General features: G+C 42.7%; 1 protein-coding gene across 2 annotated transcripts in view; it reads right to left on the bottom strand.

Moving 5' to 3' along the window:
* Positions 1 to 7309: 7309 nt before the first annotated feature.
* MTUS1 (microtubule associated scaffold protein 1) overlaps positions 7310 to 16521 on the bottom strand; it is a 106259-nt gene continuing 97047 nt past the window's right edge. For both annotated transcript variants that reach the window (XM_069744395.1, XM_069744396.1), the window contains 7 exons: positions 15331 to 15545; positions 14640 to 14745; positions 13656 to 13729; positions 13476 to 13574; positions 11677 to 11793; positions 9922 to 10019; positions 7310 to 9107 (listed from right to left, as the gene is read on the bottom strand). In XM_069744395.1, coding sequence (XP_069600496.1) covers positions 8894 to 9107; positions 9922 to 10019; positions 11677 to 11793; positions 13476 to 13574; positions 13656 to 13729; positions 14640 to 14745; positions 15331 to 15545 — 923 coding nt within the window. In that variant the 3' untranslated portion in view covers positions 7310 to 8893. The remainder of the gene's footprint in view (positions 9108 to 9921; positions 10020 to 11676; positions 11794 to 13475; positions 13575 to 13655; positions 13730 to 14639; positions 14746 to 15330; positions 15546 to 16521) is intronic.

Genomic DNA, 16521 nt, shown 5'->3' with positions numbered 1-16521 from the left:
TTTCCAGCAAACTTGCTTGTTGTTGTTAAACCAACAAGAGTTTCCGCAGGGTGCTGTTTGCCAGCATTTGCCAGCGTTATAATACGTCTGCCAAAACAGGACCGCGATGGGGGTGAAATACAGCCCTGGTATTTCAAAGCAGACAGTCTCATGCTTCCTCCTTCTTCAGAGGGGGGTCTCATTACAAATACTACCTGGTCTGAAAGAAAATCAAGACTTACTATGAGACAATAGTACTGCTACATAAGATTAACGCTGCTACTTCATGACTACTTAATACAACCACATGATGACAAAATAATGCCATCACAATGATCATTAACGGGTTTGTACACCCTTGAATACATTTTCAGCAAGTAGTAGTCATGCAAACCTGCTAGATTGTATGTTCTCCCTGTGTTTGCGTGGGTTTCCTCCGAGTACTCCTGTTTCCTCCCACATTCCAAAGACATACCGATAGGGAATTTAGATTGTGAGCCCCATTGTGCAAACATATACCAAGTAGTCACCCCCTCCATTAATTCATAGGCAGTGTGTGGCTGTCTATTTGGTATTTTGCACCTGTGCTGCCAACATCTTTGCTCTATGGGCTGGCTGCATCCTGTAGTGCATTTGTTCAGAGACCTCGGCAAGTAAGCGGTGCTGCCCCTTTTTCAGCTGTATTTTTGAATTTTTGAAGAACATCGGTATCCAAACAGTCATTTTACACCATGAGTCATTTAGAAACTGCAAGTGGCTCACACTAGGCACAGGCTCCCATCACCCACAGAAAAGGCTGTAGCAGAGCTGTGTGCAGAGATGTATCAGAGTGCTGTGTGGCTATAGCAGAGCTGTGTGTGCAGAGATGTATCAGATTGCTGTGTGGCTGTAGCAGAGCTGTGTGTGCAGGGATGTATCAGAGTGCTGTGTGGCTATAGCAGAGCTGTGTGCTGGGATTTATCAGAGAATGTAAGTCCACAAGGACAGGGTCCTCTCCCCTCTGTACCAGTCTGTCACTGTAAACTTGTTTACTGTAAACTATCTATAACTCTAAGTAACCCCTTTCTCATGTACAGCACCATGGAATTAATGGTGCTATATAAATAAATAATAATAAAATTGATGTGTGGCTATAGCAGAGCTGTGTGTGCAGAGATGTATCAGAGTGCTGTGTGGCTATAGCAGAGCTGTGTGTGCAGAGATGTATCAGAGTGCTGTGTGGCTATAGCAGAGCTGTGTGTGCAGAGATGTATCAGAGCGCTGTGTGGCTATAGCAGAGCTGTGTGTGCAGGGATGTATCAGAATGCTGTGTGGCTATAGCAGAGCTGTGTGTGCAGGGATGTATGAGTGCTGTGTGGCTATAGCAGTGCTGTGTGTGCAGGGATGTATCAGAGTGCTGTGTGGCTATAGCAGAGCTGTGTGCAGGGATGTATCAGAGTGCTGTGTGGCTATAGCAGAGCTGTGTGTGCAGGGATGCATGAGTGCTGTGTGGCTATAGCAGTGCTGTGTGTGCAGAGATGTATCAGAGTGCTGTGTGGCTATAGCAGAGCTGTGTGCAGGGATGTATCAGAGTGCTGTGTGGCTATAGCAGAGCTGTGTGTGCACAGATGTATCAGAGTGCTATGTGGGAATAGCAGAGCTGTGTGTGCAGGGATGTATCCGAGTGCTATGTGGCTATAGCAGAGCTGTGTGTGCACAGATGTATGAGTGCGGTGTGGCTATAGCAGAGCTGTTTGTGCAGAGATGTATCAGAGTGCGGTGTGGCTATAGCAGAGCTGTTTGTGCAGAGATGTATGAGTGCTGTGTGGCTATAGCAGAGCTGTGTTTGCAGAGATGTATCAGAGTGCGGTGTGGCTATAACAGAGCTGTGTGTGCAGAGATGTATCAGAGTGCTGTATGGCTATAGCAGAGCTGTTTGTGCAGAGATGTATGAGTGCTGTGTGGCTATAGCAGAGCTGTTTGTGCAGAGATGTATGAGTGCTGTGTGGCTATAGCAGAGCTGTGTGCAGGGATGTATCAGAGTGCTGTGTGGCTATAGCAGAGCTGTGTGTGCAGGGATGTATCAGTGCTGTGTGGCTATAGCAGAGCTGTGTGCAGGGATGTATCAGAGTGCTGTGTGGCTATAGCAGAGCTGTTTGTGCAGAGATGTATGAGTGCTGTGTGGCTATAGCAGAGCTGTGTGCAGGGATGTATCAGAGTGCTATGTGGCTATAGCAGAGCTGTGTGTGCAGAGATGTATCAGAGTGCTATGTGGCTGTAGCAGAGCTGTTTGTGCAGAGATGTATCAGTGCTGTGTGGCTATAGCAGAGCTGTGTGTGCAGGGATGTATCAGAGTGCTATGTGACTATAGCAGAGCTGTGTGCAGGGATGTATCAGAGTGCTATGTGGCTATAGCAGAGCTGTGTGTGCAGAGATGTATCAGAGTGCTGTGTGGCTATAGCATAGCTGTGTGTGCAGAGATGTATCAGAGTGCTATGTGGCTATAGCAGAGCTGTGTGCAGGGATGTATCAGAGTGCTGTGTGGCTATAGCAGAGCTGTTTGTGCAGAGATGTATCAGAGTGCTGTGTGGCTATAGCAGAGCTGTTTGTGCAGAGATGTATCAGAGTGCTGTGTGGCTATAGCAGAGCTGTTTGTGCAGAGATGTATCAGAGTGCTGTGTGGCTATAGCAGAGCTGTGTGTGCAGAGATGTATCAGAGTGCGGTGTGGCTATAGCAGAGCTGTGTGTGCAGAGAAGTATCAGAGTGCTGTGTGGCTATAGCAGAGCAGTGTGTGCACAGATGTATCAGAGTGCTGTGTGGCTATAGCAGAGCTGTGTGTGCAGGGATGTATCAGAGTGCTGTGTGGCTATAGCAGAGCTGCGTGCAGAGATGTATCAGAGTGCTATGTGGCTGTAGCAGAGCTGTGTGTGCAGGGATGTATCAGAGTGCTGTGTGGCTATAGCAGAGCTGTTTGTGCAGAGATGTATCAGAGTGCTGTGTGGCTATAGCAGAGCTGTGTGTGCAGAGAAGTATCAGAGTGCTGTGTGGCTATAGCAGAGCTGTTTGTGCAGAGATGTATCAGAGTGCTGTGTGGCTATAGCAGAGCTGTGTGTGCAGAGAAGTATCAGAGTGCTGTGTGGCTATAGCAGAGCCGTGTGTGCACAGATGTATCAGAGTGCTGTGTGGCTATAGCAGAGCTGTGTGTGCAGGGATGTATCAGTGCTGTGTGGCTATAGCAGAGCTGTGTGCAGGGATGTATCAGAGTGCTATGTGGCTATAGCAGAGCTGTGTGTGCAGAGATGTATCAGAGTGCTATGTGGCTATAGCAGAGCTGTGTGTGCAGAGATGTATCAGAGTGCTATGTGGCTATAGCAGAGCTGTGTGTGCAGAGATGTATCAGAGTGCTGTGTGGCTATAGCAGAGCTGCGTGCAGAGATGTATCAGAGTGCTATGTGGCTGTAGCAGAGCTGTGTGTGCAGGGATGTATCAGAGTGCTGTGTGGCTATAGCAGAGCTGTGTGTGCAGAGAAGTATCAGAGTGCTGTGTGGCTATAGCAGAGCTGTTTGTGCAGAGATGTATCAGAGTGCTGTGTGGCTATAGCAGAGCTGTTTGTGCAGAGATGTATGAGTGCTGTGTGGCTATAGCAGAGCTGTGTGTGCAGGGATGTATCAGAGTGCTATGTGACTATAGCAGAGCTGTGTGCAGGGATGTATCAGAGTGCTATGTGGCTATAGCAGAGCTGTGTGTGCAGAGATGTATCAGAGTGCTGTGTGGCTATAGCAGAGCTGTGTGTGCAGAGATGTATCAGAGTGCTATGTGGCTATAGCAGAGCTGTGTGCAGGGATGTATCAGAGTGCTGTGTGGCTATAGCAGAGCTGTTTGTGCAGAGATGTATCAGAGTACTGTGTGGCTATAGCAGAGCTGTTTGTGCAGAGATGTATCAGAGTGCTGTGTGACTATAGCAGAGCTGTGTGCAGGGATGTATCAGAGTGCTATGTGGCTATAGCAGAGCGGTGTGTGCAGAGATGTATCAGAGTGCGGTGTGGCTATAGCAGAGCTGTGTGCAGGGATGTATCAGAGTGCTATGTGGCTATAGCAGAGCTGTGTGTGCAGAGATGTATCAGAGTGCTGTGTGGCTATAGCAGAGCTGTGTGTGCAGAGATGTATCAGAGTGCTATGTGGCTATAGCAGAGCTGTGTGCAGGGATGTATCAGAGTGCTGTGTGGCTATAGCAGAGCTGTTTGTGCAGAGATGTATCAGAGTACTGTGTGGCTATAGCAGAGCTGTTTGTGCAGAGATGTATCAGAGTGCTGTGTGACTATAGCAGAGCTGTGTGCAGGGATGTATCAGAGTGCTATGTGGCTATAGCAGAGCGGTGTGTGCAGAGATGTATCAGAGTGCGGTGTGGCTATAGCAGAGCTGTGTGCAGGGATGTATCAGAGTGCTATGTGGCTATAGCAGAGCTGTTTGTGCAGAGATGTATGAGTGCTGTGTGGCTATAGCAGAGCTGTGTGTGCAGGGATGTATCAGAGTGCTATGTGGCTATAGCAGAGCTGTGTGTGCAGAGATGTATCAGAGTGCGGTGTGGCTATAGCAGACAAGACTGCTTTTCTCTGTTCCTGTATGGACACTGGCGCATCTCCAATGGAGGAGGACCGCACTGTTTGTGAACTGCTTTACCCCCTGCCAGGAGCCCGACCACTTCTGAAAACCTGGTTTTGAGTGAGGCCCCGGCCAAGAAGCAGCTAAATCTACTGACCATCCTTGTCCACGTCTTCCACTAGCTATGACAAAGATGATTTTTTTTTGGGTGGGGGAGTGGGAGGCCTTGGGATACGTTGGCCCCAATTTGGACTCCTGCTATGGAGCCCCATGATTTCTATGTACATCACTAAATATCTTTATCATTGCTGCCAAATGATAAAAAAATGTTGTGTCATATCGAGGTATAAAACGGTCTCTGCTGTGGGATTGTTTCATAGCGGAGTATGGAGTCATAATAAATGTATGGAACTAAAGCATTCATTCACTATTAATTTGTTTCCAACTCCAGAAAACATTTCACATGAGACCGGTAATTACTGTCGAACAACTGGATTTCACAAACACATAATTTATACATTATAACATAATCGAGTAATTGCTGTTATTTGAAGATCACACATTCCCTGCTTCATTACAGAACATTAATGATGGTAATTGTAGGGTATTCGTACAGAATTGGAGAAGGAACGGTCCAACAAAAATACAAAGATCAGTATGTGTAACAGAGCTGGACGGACATACAGTTGTGTACCAAAGCCTCGCCGTTTAGGAGCAAACATCGATCAGTGATGACGCCACCATCTGAACAGCTTTGCATGCTCTCAGTTAAAAGTGAATTTGAAGGATTGTTCCTAAAATCACAGCATGATCTTATAATAATGTATACATTTATTTGTGCCAATGAAACTCATTTTTTAACCTGTCTCATTTTGTTAATATCACCTCATTAAGGACGATCCTCTAGGCTCTATATACCCTCTAATCCTGCTACAAAATTGTGCTAAAGTAAAAAAGGTTTAAAAAAAAATAAAATCTATTTAAACATTTATTAAACAGCCCTGAAGGAGGCTAAAGACTGGGTGTGGAACAGCCAAACTATGCAACTACAGGTGAGGTTGCAGAAGATAGTTTCAGGTCATGCGCCATGGCAAGACTGAGCACAGGCAACAGACAAAAAGTAGGGAAGATATACTGCATCAGCAAGGCAAAGGTTTCTAGGCAGGCTGGTGCTTCAGGATGTCATGTTCGAGCTCTTTTGATGAAGAACTAAGACATGGCCATATTACGAACAGAAGACACCGTAATCTGACAAGGAAATAATTTAAAATGAAATACGCATGCCTACCTCCCCTTCAAAGAAGGAAGATGTCCAGCAGTGCCATCAGCTCAGAACAGGTAGAAACGGTCACATCCATTTACTGTTTGGATAAGTCGTCATGGAAGACTAGCGGCCAGAAAGCCATACCTTTAACTTGGAAACAATGCTAAACTACGACAACAAAAACTTGAGTGCAGAAAAATGACAGTAGATGCTCCACTGAACATTTTAAATATTTGGTTATAAGTAGTGAAGAAGAGCGAGCGTGCTCGGATGTCCGGATGTCATGTTATCAGAGCATGCTAGGATTTTATCAGAGTATCTCACGCATGGGTCCGACAGCGGCGAATCATGCAGCTGTGGGGACTCCAACATATTACTTGAGCATGACCAAGATACATTTAAAACAATATCCGAGCACGCTCACTCATCACTAGTGTTATACCAGAAGGCAGTTTGTTCTGTGAAGGGTGGAGAGCAGTATAATGTCTGCAGCAACAGTGCAGAATGGTGACGGCTCTTTGCCAGTTTGAAGCTGCATTTCAGCAAACGGAGATTTAGTCCAGATTGATTGTGTCCTCAATGCTGGGAATTACATACGGATCTGGGAGACATCTGATTGTCCTTCTGCAGAATACATTTGGAGCCAATGTGATTAAGAATTATCAGCATAAGACCAAGCAGTCCTGAAAGTGATAATATGACCCACACAGAGCCATCATCTCAACATCGAATTACATGAAGAAACAGAAGGATTTGCACATGCGACATCCACAGAAGATCTGCGGTTGGTTCTACAAGATTTTTGGAACAACCTCCCTGTACAGTTCCTTCAAAAACTGCTTGGAAATGTCACTAGAAGAACGGATGCAAAAAGGTGATCACACCAAATATTTCTCTTTTGTTCACTTTGCAACAAAGCAAACAAAATCTAAAACAGAAGTAAAATGAAATTATATATAATATATACACACACAAATCAATTAAAACAAAAATCCATACCTCCCACCACCGCCTTCTGCAGTTTCCATCTCATACGGTGTCTTCTGTGTGGACCAGAGGTCACTTGCTACATGTAACTTTATAAGACTCATAATGACACTAGGAGGAGCCTGGTTAATATAAACATTCCCGACCACCTCCTGACTTATTCACCTATATTAGTCTTTACTATAAGATCTAACTTATATAAAAAATGACCCAATTCCCTTGAGATGATTGTATCAATTTACCATTTTGTGACTTCATTTGGAAGAATAGTGTTACAGTTACCAATAATCAATAAACAGTAAGTGATAGTCACCGTACACCAGGTTCCCTCATAATGTAATATTATACAACAGCATCATAAGATCAGTGCATGAAATACCATAATGACCTATGGAAGCTTACTGCAAAGTGCTGTCATCAAAATCTGTTGTATAAGCAGGCTGCACCCCAAGCTAGAAAATAAGAGACGTCTGAATAATGGTCGACACCAAGCGGTATGACGTAAATTATTGCACCAATAAATTTATTCTCTTAAACATCAGAATATATTTCCATCATTACAAACCAAGCAACTACAGCTTTATTATTTCTTTTTACATCCAAGTATGCTAGAAGCTACACACAATTGCATGATACAGATGAAATACGACCCCCAAAAAATTGCTGGGAAAAAAAAAAGTACACAAAAATATTTTCTTTTCCGTGCCCAAACTTGACATACTGGTGTTCAAAATTAAAAACTTCAGTAAGTATAATCAGGGGTACAAACCAATACATGTTGGTCACAGGCCTAAACTATATTACCAAGGGGAAAAAAGTGGCAACAGACTTAAGAATTGCATGGATAAAAATGGAGTTACAAAAACATAAGAAAAAAAACCCATTTCAGGCTGATAGATTATAAAACTCTTTGGAAACTTTTCTTTTTGGAAATGATTGAAAAAAAAATCCATGTCAACTCAAACTAGCTGTAAACAGTGAAGAAAAAACAAAACAAAAAAAAACAAACAAATGTCTCCGTTCCCGGTCAGCCGTCTTCTCTGGTGTTTTTTCAAGGCAGGTATATAAACTATAGCCATTTTTTTTGCCCTCCCGGTTTGATCTGATTAGAAGCAAATGGCGGCTTGAAGATGACGCATGCATTGACGGATGGCAATTACTTTTCTTACAGAATGGCTCGCTCCTCATTAGCTTTTGGAGACTTTTTTTGCACTGGAAAATGAGTTCTAGCTGCAAATAAGCTTTTTAATGCAGGCCAATGGTACAACACCAATTTGGTGCTTTTTTTTTTGCATAGTCCAAAAAAGTACATATAATTATGTAAGAGATGGATAATCACTGTACTTACAGATGAGAAGCAGCAGACATTTTATTTCACCAAGGCATATAAAAGTCAATAGGTCGACATTTGAGGGATTGAGAAGATCACAAAGCAACCAGAGAACCTCAATTATTAATGGATGGCGTTCTGATGTTCTACAAGGCAGATACATGTCGTGCAGATTGCTCAAGTTTTCCTCCAAACATTAATGTTTTCAGAAGTTTCTCGTACAGATAACAGAACAAAGAATGGTGGCAAAAAAAATGCAAAAAAAGAGAACGAGAACAAAAAGGCAGCATGAAGGCAGACAAGCCGTGTGTGTAACATCCATCTCATTCATCTCACAAACACTCGATCCAATGAGAAGAACAATTAACAGGTGAATAAAGAAAGTTTAGAAAGTTTGTGATTTATCTACAGGCCCTGAGCTTTTTTCCCTATGTACTTGCTGTAGGTGAAAAAAGGCAAAAAAATGCAAGAACAGTTTGATCTTGCTAGGTAAGTGCTTTGTGCAACAACGTCCGTATACATTTACCATAAAGTCTTCTCTTTAGCTGAAAGAACAACATTCTCCAGTTGTTCCTTCAAATTCCAGTGGGTTACAGAATCATTAACCCAAATCCCAAGTTCCAGTCATCTTGTAATGGTTAGGTGGCTAATATAGCCTTAGTTTCCATTGTATCTGTCCAAAGCAATCTCACCACAATGTCCCGAAATGTTTGAGAAGTTTTTCTGATCTTCATTAATCATAAAAGTGCTGTCATCTCGGCGACACTGTCGGACTGGAAAACGACCCAGAGTTCCGAGGATGGAAGGGTATGCCAGGGGAAGATGGCGACAGCTTTTTAGGGCTACATAGGTCACCATTGTGTAGCTTCCAGAGGAGTTCTTCATTCTCCATTGAGAGGCGTTTGTTCGCTTTGGATTCTTTCTCTAGAGACCTCTGCAAAACTTCTTGCTCTGTGGACAGCTGCCTGCAAGAGCAACATAAGGCGTGTTAAAATAATGACAGCAACACGACGTCAATGTACTGTAGGCCATTAGTTTGTTAGCCTTTCATTAGTACCATGATACTGTTTTCCAAAGTCTTGCATGTTGCCCACATGGCAGTGTCGTCTATCTACTTCATGGCACCAGGAGGAAGTTTTTGTTTTATGTTTTTTCGGAGTCTGACTTGGTGATCACGTCATGGTAATGGACTAGAGTTGGTGCAAATCGATTTACATGTCCCATTTCATTATTCCTGACTCTGGAATAGGAGAAGGAGGCCTGCCTCTTATCTGCTGGTGTCCACAGCTCTACTTTTGATTAGCCGGCCTGGTGCGACATCATGTGTGTCACAACGAAGAGGTCATGCCAGGACGCCCAACTAAAAGAACAATGGCTGCCGGCAATTGAGAGGCGGTACTCCCTTTGCCATTCCAGTGGCCACTGTTGAAGCAAATGAAATGGGACCCACCTGGAGGAAGTGTACAGACGTTTGCTGTGCATCATCTGATTTTTCATGACTATAAGATCATTAGGTTCATACATGACATTAGGTCAACACATAAAAATAGAAGTTCCTAGACTCTTGTGATTTCTTTATCACTTTCACCTCTCTGATCAAAGGAAATGATTGACTGTAGAGTACTGGAGAATGTGCAGAACTGATAGTAAGGAGTCTACCCAAAATAACTTCAACTGTTCTCACGGGGTCGTGTTGCATTTGTTCAACCCACAAAAAACAACAACAACATGCCAAATAAACAAAATATGTACCTTTAAGATATATATCCCAAACCTTACCGTGAGAGGGCTATGTGATTTGCCATACGAGCTTTCAGATCTTCATTTTCCTGCTGGCATTTGTTTAATTTTTCCACCAAGATTGTGTTGGTCTCAACCTTGAAAAAAACAACAAAAACAACAAGTTATCAAACTTGTGGAAGACTGACACTGGACTTGCCATTGTTCATATCTTGAAAAGAGCAGGTAATGAAGATCTGGGTTGGGCCACTGAATACCTCATTACACAAAATTAATATTCATTCAGTGACATTTGTCTGCCAGAATTATGTGCCGAAAAACATACGGCACAAGACAAAAGTGACACGTGTTCCTGTTTCGCTACGGCAGAACTGTGTGTAATGCAGAGACATGTCACCCATGTGCTTCTTAACACATCTTCATAGAAAGAACATTTGTTTTCTTCTATAGTGAAAAAAAAAGTTGTATGCAGAAAAATCTAAGATATCTAATCTTGGTATTCTATATTCTAACCCTGCACTGGAGACCAGTGAGCGCATTTACCGTATACGCGATAATGTATAAATGCGATGTGGTGAAGGACCTGTGACATGGTGCGCACTACTACTGAAACAATATAAAGCGCCTTAAAAACAGGTCTTTCTACTAAATGGGATTTCACTCTTCAATATTTGCAAGTTACGATGTTTATTTTGGTGTGGAATTTTTTTTAATTTTTTTTTAAAGGGAAAATTTATGGTAATATCCACAAATGCACTAAGACAATGTGCATATCCTACACTGAGGAGCATTAGAAGAGATTAGGATTAAAGCCTACCTCATATTTATATCTAGGGAAGGGAACACGCCAGGTATTCTTCACAGGGGTGTGGATACTAGGAAGGCATTTTTGGTTGAAAACGCTAAAATCAAACCTGTGCAAAACATTCGTAGTATGGGGACAAATACCAATTGCAAGTACTGTCCACCGTGGGATATCCACCTGTAGGAAACAGGTTTTCATTAACACAGAAGGGGCAATTCAAAGCTTTTTTTGCCAGACTTCTGTCTCAAGAAAGAAAAAAAAAAAAAAGAAGGATTGAAAATTCCCTTTTTTGAAACAAAAAAATGCAACCTGTGTGTTGAAGCCATTCTCGCCCCAGATCAGACAAAGTGAGTGAAGCTGGAGGGGAATGGGGTCAGGCAGGGTGACCCTACTTGTCAAGTTCATGAGCATTTGCTATGCCACAAATTTTACTCCAGCAGTGTCCTTTGTGCCTCAATGAATCAGAAGATACTACTACAAAATGCCCCCTCATCAAGACCAGTGAGAGAATCGTCCCCATAGTGCTGTACAGCTGTAGAGACTAGATGCTCATGGCGTTTGACTCCATCCGCCACGTCAGAAATCTACTCCAGACCGTGACTGGGGTAAGAATCTTTGCATAAGCAACGCTAAAGCTCATCATGAATTAGATGAGCAGTGGTGTCACATCTACGAGGTGCACCTGTCTCACCCCAGGTTTGTCTATTTTGTTGAACTGGCAGAAACCAACGTAAAAACCATAAAGTCTAAATTTTTTGCTCAATGCCGAGTTGTGCAAAAACTTCTGTGACTTATCAAAGCAATCAGGGCCTGTAAATCCATTCCAGAGACTGCATCGTATCTTCTATATAACCTACATAGTCCTCATTGCTACAACGGGATTGTAACCTTAATTACGTGCAAAAGGTGCTTGCCTGACCGATGCATCTGCTACTTAAGAAACATTGATTTTTGGATCAAACTTTGTCATCCATCTGGAGAGTACATACCAGCTTCTCGATCTGCATAAGCTTTTTGTCTTGCTGATGTAATTTCTCATTCTTGATCTCTAATACTGCCTTTAGGCTCTCCAGCTCCTGCTCAAGATACATCACCTGGGGGTTCTTCTGCAAAAAATGGAAGGGGTAACATGTTACAAGGATCTGTCCTGTTGGATGAGAATATCCAAGATCTAGGACTTTATGAGAACACACAATGAAAACACTAATTGTCCTGCAGCACAAATTTATCATCTCATGTGTCTCGCTGCCACCATCGCAGCTCTACTAAAGACATGATCTCATGAAGATGTCAAAGATAAGAGATTACTACAACGCGTCCAGAAGTCTGCTCCGCAGTCTGCACATGTTCAATGTATATCAATCTGGCTGTAAACTTACAGTGAAGGATACCAGAGAGGCGGGAATACAGTCTAGAAAAAAATATTTCGGGTCTTCAAAATTTAAGGTCTCGTTATTAAGATTAGCAGAACCTGCTCTTAAGTTCCACCCACACCATTATTGTAGTGGGATTTTTCACATTAAAAAGGTCTTTAGGTACCGTCACACTAAGCGACGCTGCAGCGATACCGACAACTATCCGGATCGCTGCAGCGTCGCTGTTTGGTCGCTGGAGAGCTGTCACACAGACCGCTCTCCAGCGACCAACGATGCTGGTAACCAGGGTAAAGATCGGGTTACTAAGCGCAGGGCCGCGCTTAGTAACCCGATGTTTACCCTGGTTACCATCGTTAAAGTAAAAAAAACAACCACTACATACTTACCTACCGCTGTCTGTCCCCGGCGCTCTGCTTCTCTGGTCTGGCTGTGAGCGCCGGGCAGCCGGAAAGCACAGCGGTGACGTCACCGCTCTGCTTTCCGGCCGCTGTGCTCACAGCCAGACCAGAGAAGCAGAGCGCCGGGGACAGACAGCGGTAGGTAAGTATGTAGTGGTTGTTTTTTTTACTTTAACGATGGTAACCAGGGTAAACATCGGGTTACTAAGCGCGGCCCTGCGCTTAGTAACCCGATCTTTACCCTGGTTACCAGCGAAGACATCGCTGAATCGGCGTCACACACGCCGATTCAGCGATGTCAGCGGGAGATCCAGCGACGAAATAAAGTTCTGGACTTTCTTCCCCGACCAGCGATATCACAGCAGGGGCCTGATCGCTGCTGCCTGTCACACTGGACGATATCGCTAGCCAGGACGCTGCAACGTCACGGATCGCTAGCGATATCGTCTAGTGTGACGGTACCTTTTCTCTACCAAGGAAAAGTCGTTCTGACTAAGAGAAGGGGATCAGGTTTCCTCTTCACCTTGTAGATTAAGAGAAACGACAGCAGAATAAAATGGTACCAATTTCCACCCATGAAATTAGCCAGCTAGTGACTAACCTGGTATGATGTAAACCAATATGATGATCATACAAAATTAAAAACATACAAAAATGGAAGGAGGAAGAATAGTAAGTAGTGATGAGCGAATATACTCGTTACTCGAGATTTCCTGAGCACGCTCGGGGGTCCTCCGAGTATTTTTTAGTGCTCAGAGATTTAGTTTTCATTGCCTCAGCTGAATGATTTACATCTGTTAGCCAGCATAAGTACATGTGGGGGTTGCCTGGTTGCTAGGGAGTCCCCACATGCAATCAAGCTTGCTAACAGATGTAAATCATTCAGATGTGGTGAGGATGGACACCTGAGCGTGCTCGGGAAATCTCAAGTATCGAGTATATTCGCTCATCACTAATAGTAAGGACAATGGCTGAAGGATCAACATTTCAGCCTAGATACTACAAGGCACGAACCAGTGCGGTTTTCTCTTTGGATAATTTTCTTTGTTCTTCCTCGGCTTTCAACTTCTCCTTCAGAGATTCATTCTCTTGTCTCAGCTCTTCGATTTTTTTCTTGGGGATGGAGAAAAAAAAAAATGGGGTAAACAAATGGTGAAATGAGAAAAACTAGTAGATATAAGGTATAAAACCAACCTCTAGCTCAGCCTGTTTTTCTTTAAAAGAGTCTTCCAATGCCTTATTTTCACGCTCTTGGCTGTCTTTTAGTTCTGTAAACCGAGAGGAAAAACAAAACAGCTGCTTTATCAAGAATCCATGACGCCAATGGTTATACCTCAAACCATGAAAACATTACTGAACCAGTACAAAGTGGAAGATAAGTTTATATAATTCCATCTTGATGATATACTAGACCATGAAAACCACACACACGTGGCATATAAACACAGTATAACACGTGCAGGAGGTACATAAGAACACGATGTAACAACTCCTAGCCCATCCACCTTGTGGAGTTTCTCTTCCTCCTTGTATACAGAGAAATAGCAGGAAACACAGATAATATAAAAAGTCTAAAGTCCTACACACAAATGATCTATTGACTGAGCTGCTCATACCCAAACTATTCTGGTTGGTTGAAATGTAGGCTGCAAAATCCAACTAAATATTGTACAGTTATACTAATTTTTGGGGCATGAAACGGTTTTCCTAAATTAACCACAAAAGACAAAATTTCAGAAGAACATATATTTTACCAGTTACATCTTACAAGAAGGTAAGACACTTTGGTGAAGTGATAGTATCAGTACCGGGTAAAACATCTTGGGATTGTCCCTCAGCCAGAGTTTAATGACACTACTATAAAATAGGCCCTCAAATCTTCCCTGGTTCCCAGGTTATGAATGAGTGGTGGCTTTTTAAGGGATTGACTTATGTTCTCTCAACAGAACAGCAGAGCAAAGTAATTGGCAGTTTTGTCTGGCAACTGGGTATAAATACGGGTTCCTGACGCCAGTTGAGATAGGCCCTATGTTTCGGGAAAGGACCTTTTCACAGGGTGAGGTATATTTAAAAGTGTCTTACATGCTGCGCAAGAAATGTAGAGCTAATAAATTCACGACGTTGAATAGTTTTCAATACTAAATCTAACCAAATATTTTTAGCTTTTTGAAAAATTACCTGTTAAAGATTTTTCATATTCTTCCTTTATGTTTTTTATTTCCTCAGCGTGACTGGTCTCGGCAGCGTGCCTGTAGGCTTCATGAGTGGAATTGAGGTCATCAACCTAAATGAAAAAAAAAATAGTTTTAGTGGCCGTAACAATTACATGCTGTGATTTTCAGATTAATACAAGGTTCACAATGAACACGCGGGATTAGTGGACTTCAATTCCTCTACCATTTACAAGGCGTTTGTTAGAGATTATTATAATCTTATCATGCATGTGTTTGAGGTCAAGTATTTTGACACTTTAAAAGTTCTTTATCTTGAGCACAAAAATTTCCAGTTCATTCACTTGTGTAGACTTTCATTAAGAACCAAGTTGGTTTAAAGGCGCTGGCACCACTTTGCCCTATCTGCATATGACCTCATGCTGATGGGCTGCCAGGAGCCTACTCAAGACCCCGATGCCTGCCAGGACTGTCCTGTCAAGACCAGCCAGTGGTTGGGCTTCACAAAATACTCAGATTTTTACTGTATACTTCAGCAGGTCCAAGTCCTTTAAGGTTATGAAAAAATACTTTCCATGGAAGTTGAAGTAGTTTATTTGGAGAAAAGTTCAATACCACAATGTACAGGTAACGATTAATAAGCCATGAACAAGCCATCAGCGTGTTCTGTACCAGTGTACAGTGACAGCAATATATACCTTTTCCTGAAGTTCAAACTTGTATTTCTCGGCTTCCTCAATGAAGATTGTCTGAAGTTTTTCACATTCGCCGGTGTAGAACTGCTTGAGTTTCTCCTCCAGGTCCGATAACTCAGCAAAGTGTTCATCCTTCACCTTTTGCAGAATGCCTTCATACGCTGTTAGCAAGTCATTCTTCTCCTTCTCTAACTTCTCACAGGTGCCGGATGCAGACACTGCAAAAGATAAAAAAAAAAAAATATAGAAGATTAATCTGTATCATATCATTTATTTTAGCTCCATCCACATTTCAGATCTTTGTACATTTAAAAGCGGCCGGGCAAATTGGAGGGACGACGACCGATTCTTACTGCCAGTTATGGTAAAAGTTTAGTTTTATTTGATGGCTACAATAATCACAAAGACCTAAAAAGCAATAACTGAGGCATTCCTACCCAACAATGGCACAAAAGATAAACTGTACGCCAAATAACATGAAGACTGGTAGAAGTCTCAAAGGCAAAACTTCAGCCAATCATGAAGATTTGGAGATTTATTCTATGGACAGCTCGGGAGCTTGTTATGTCAGGTTTACATCATCTCCACCAGTTCACAGATGGAAAATTAGGCAATGATGTATTGTATGGTGGAAAAATAATTTATATAACTCGTTTGCTGCAGTCTATCCCTATGGGGAGGTTTCCACCACGTGCCTTTAATCCCATAGCAGGAGGAATGTAAAAAATGTGGAGGTTCCAGAAGCATCAGGACTTCTTATACATACAAACCACAAGTGCAACAATAAAACGCACGCTAGGCAAAAACACTAGCCGTGTGCCATAAACAGATCGAACGGTTGTGGCACAGGGACAGAGGAATTCACAATAGATACAACATTTATTCTATATTTTGCTTTTTTTGGAATGTGAACGAGATCTAAAAAAGCGTAAATCATTTTTTCCAAATTTTATTGGCGATTTTCAGTAGCATGGTTCTGCCTGCGTGGGCAGATCTGACATTTCACTTGTACGGACTTGTCTGACAGTCAGAATAAATACCGTAGATAGGATGGAATGTGCTAGGGCTATCTGTGTGAGAAGACGTAACACGTGATGTAATTAATGGTGGAAATGCACGGCGCAAAACACAGCCAGGTAATGTAAAAGTGAAGGCAGTCCAAAGTAAAACTTCTGAAAAATAGATGCAGGAATA

The sequence above is a fragment of the Ranitomeya imitator genome, chromosome 1 (assembly GCF_032444005.1).
Source record: "Ranitomeya imitator isolate aRanImi1 chromosome 1, aRanImi1.pri, whole genome shotgun sequence".
Classification (NCBI taxonomy): Eukaryota; Metazoa; Chordata; class Amphibia; order Anura; family Dendrobatidae; genus Ranitomeya; species Ranitomeya imitator.
This window is presented reverse-complemented; position numbering and strand designations above follow the sequence as displayed.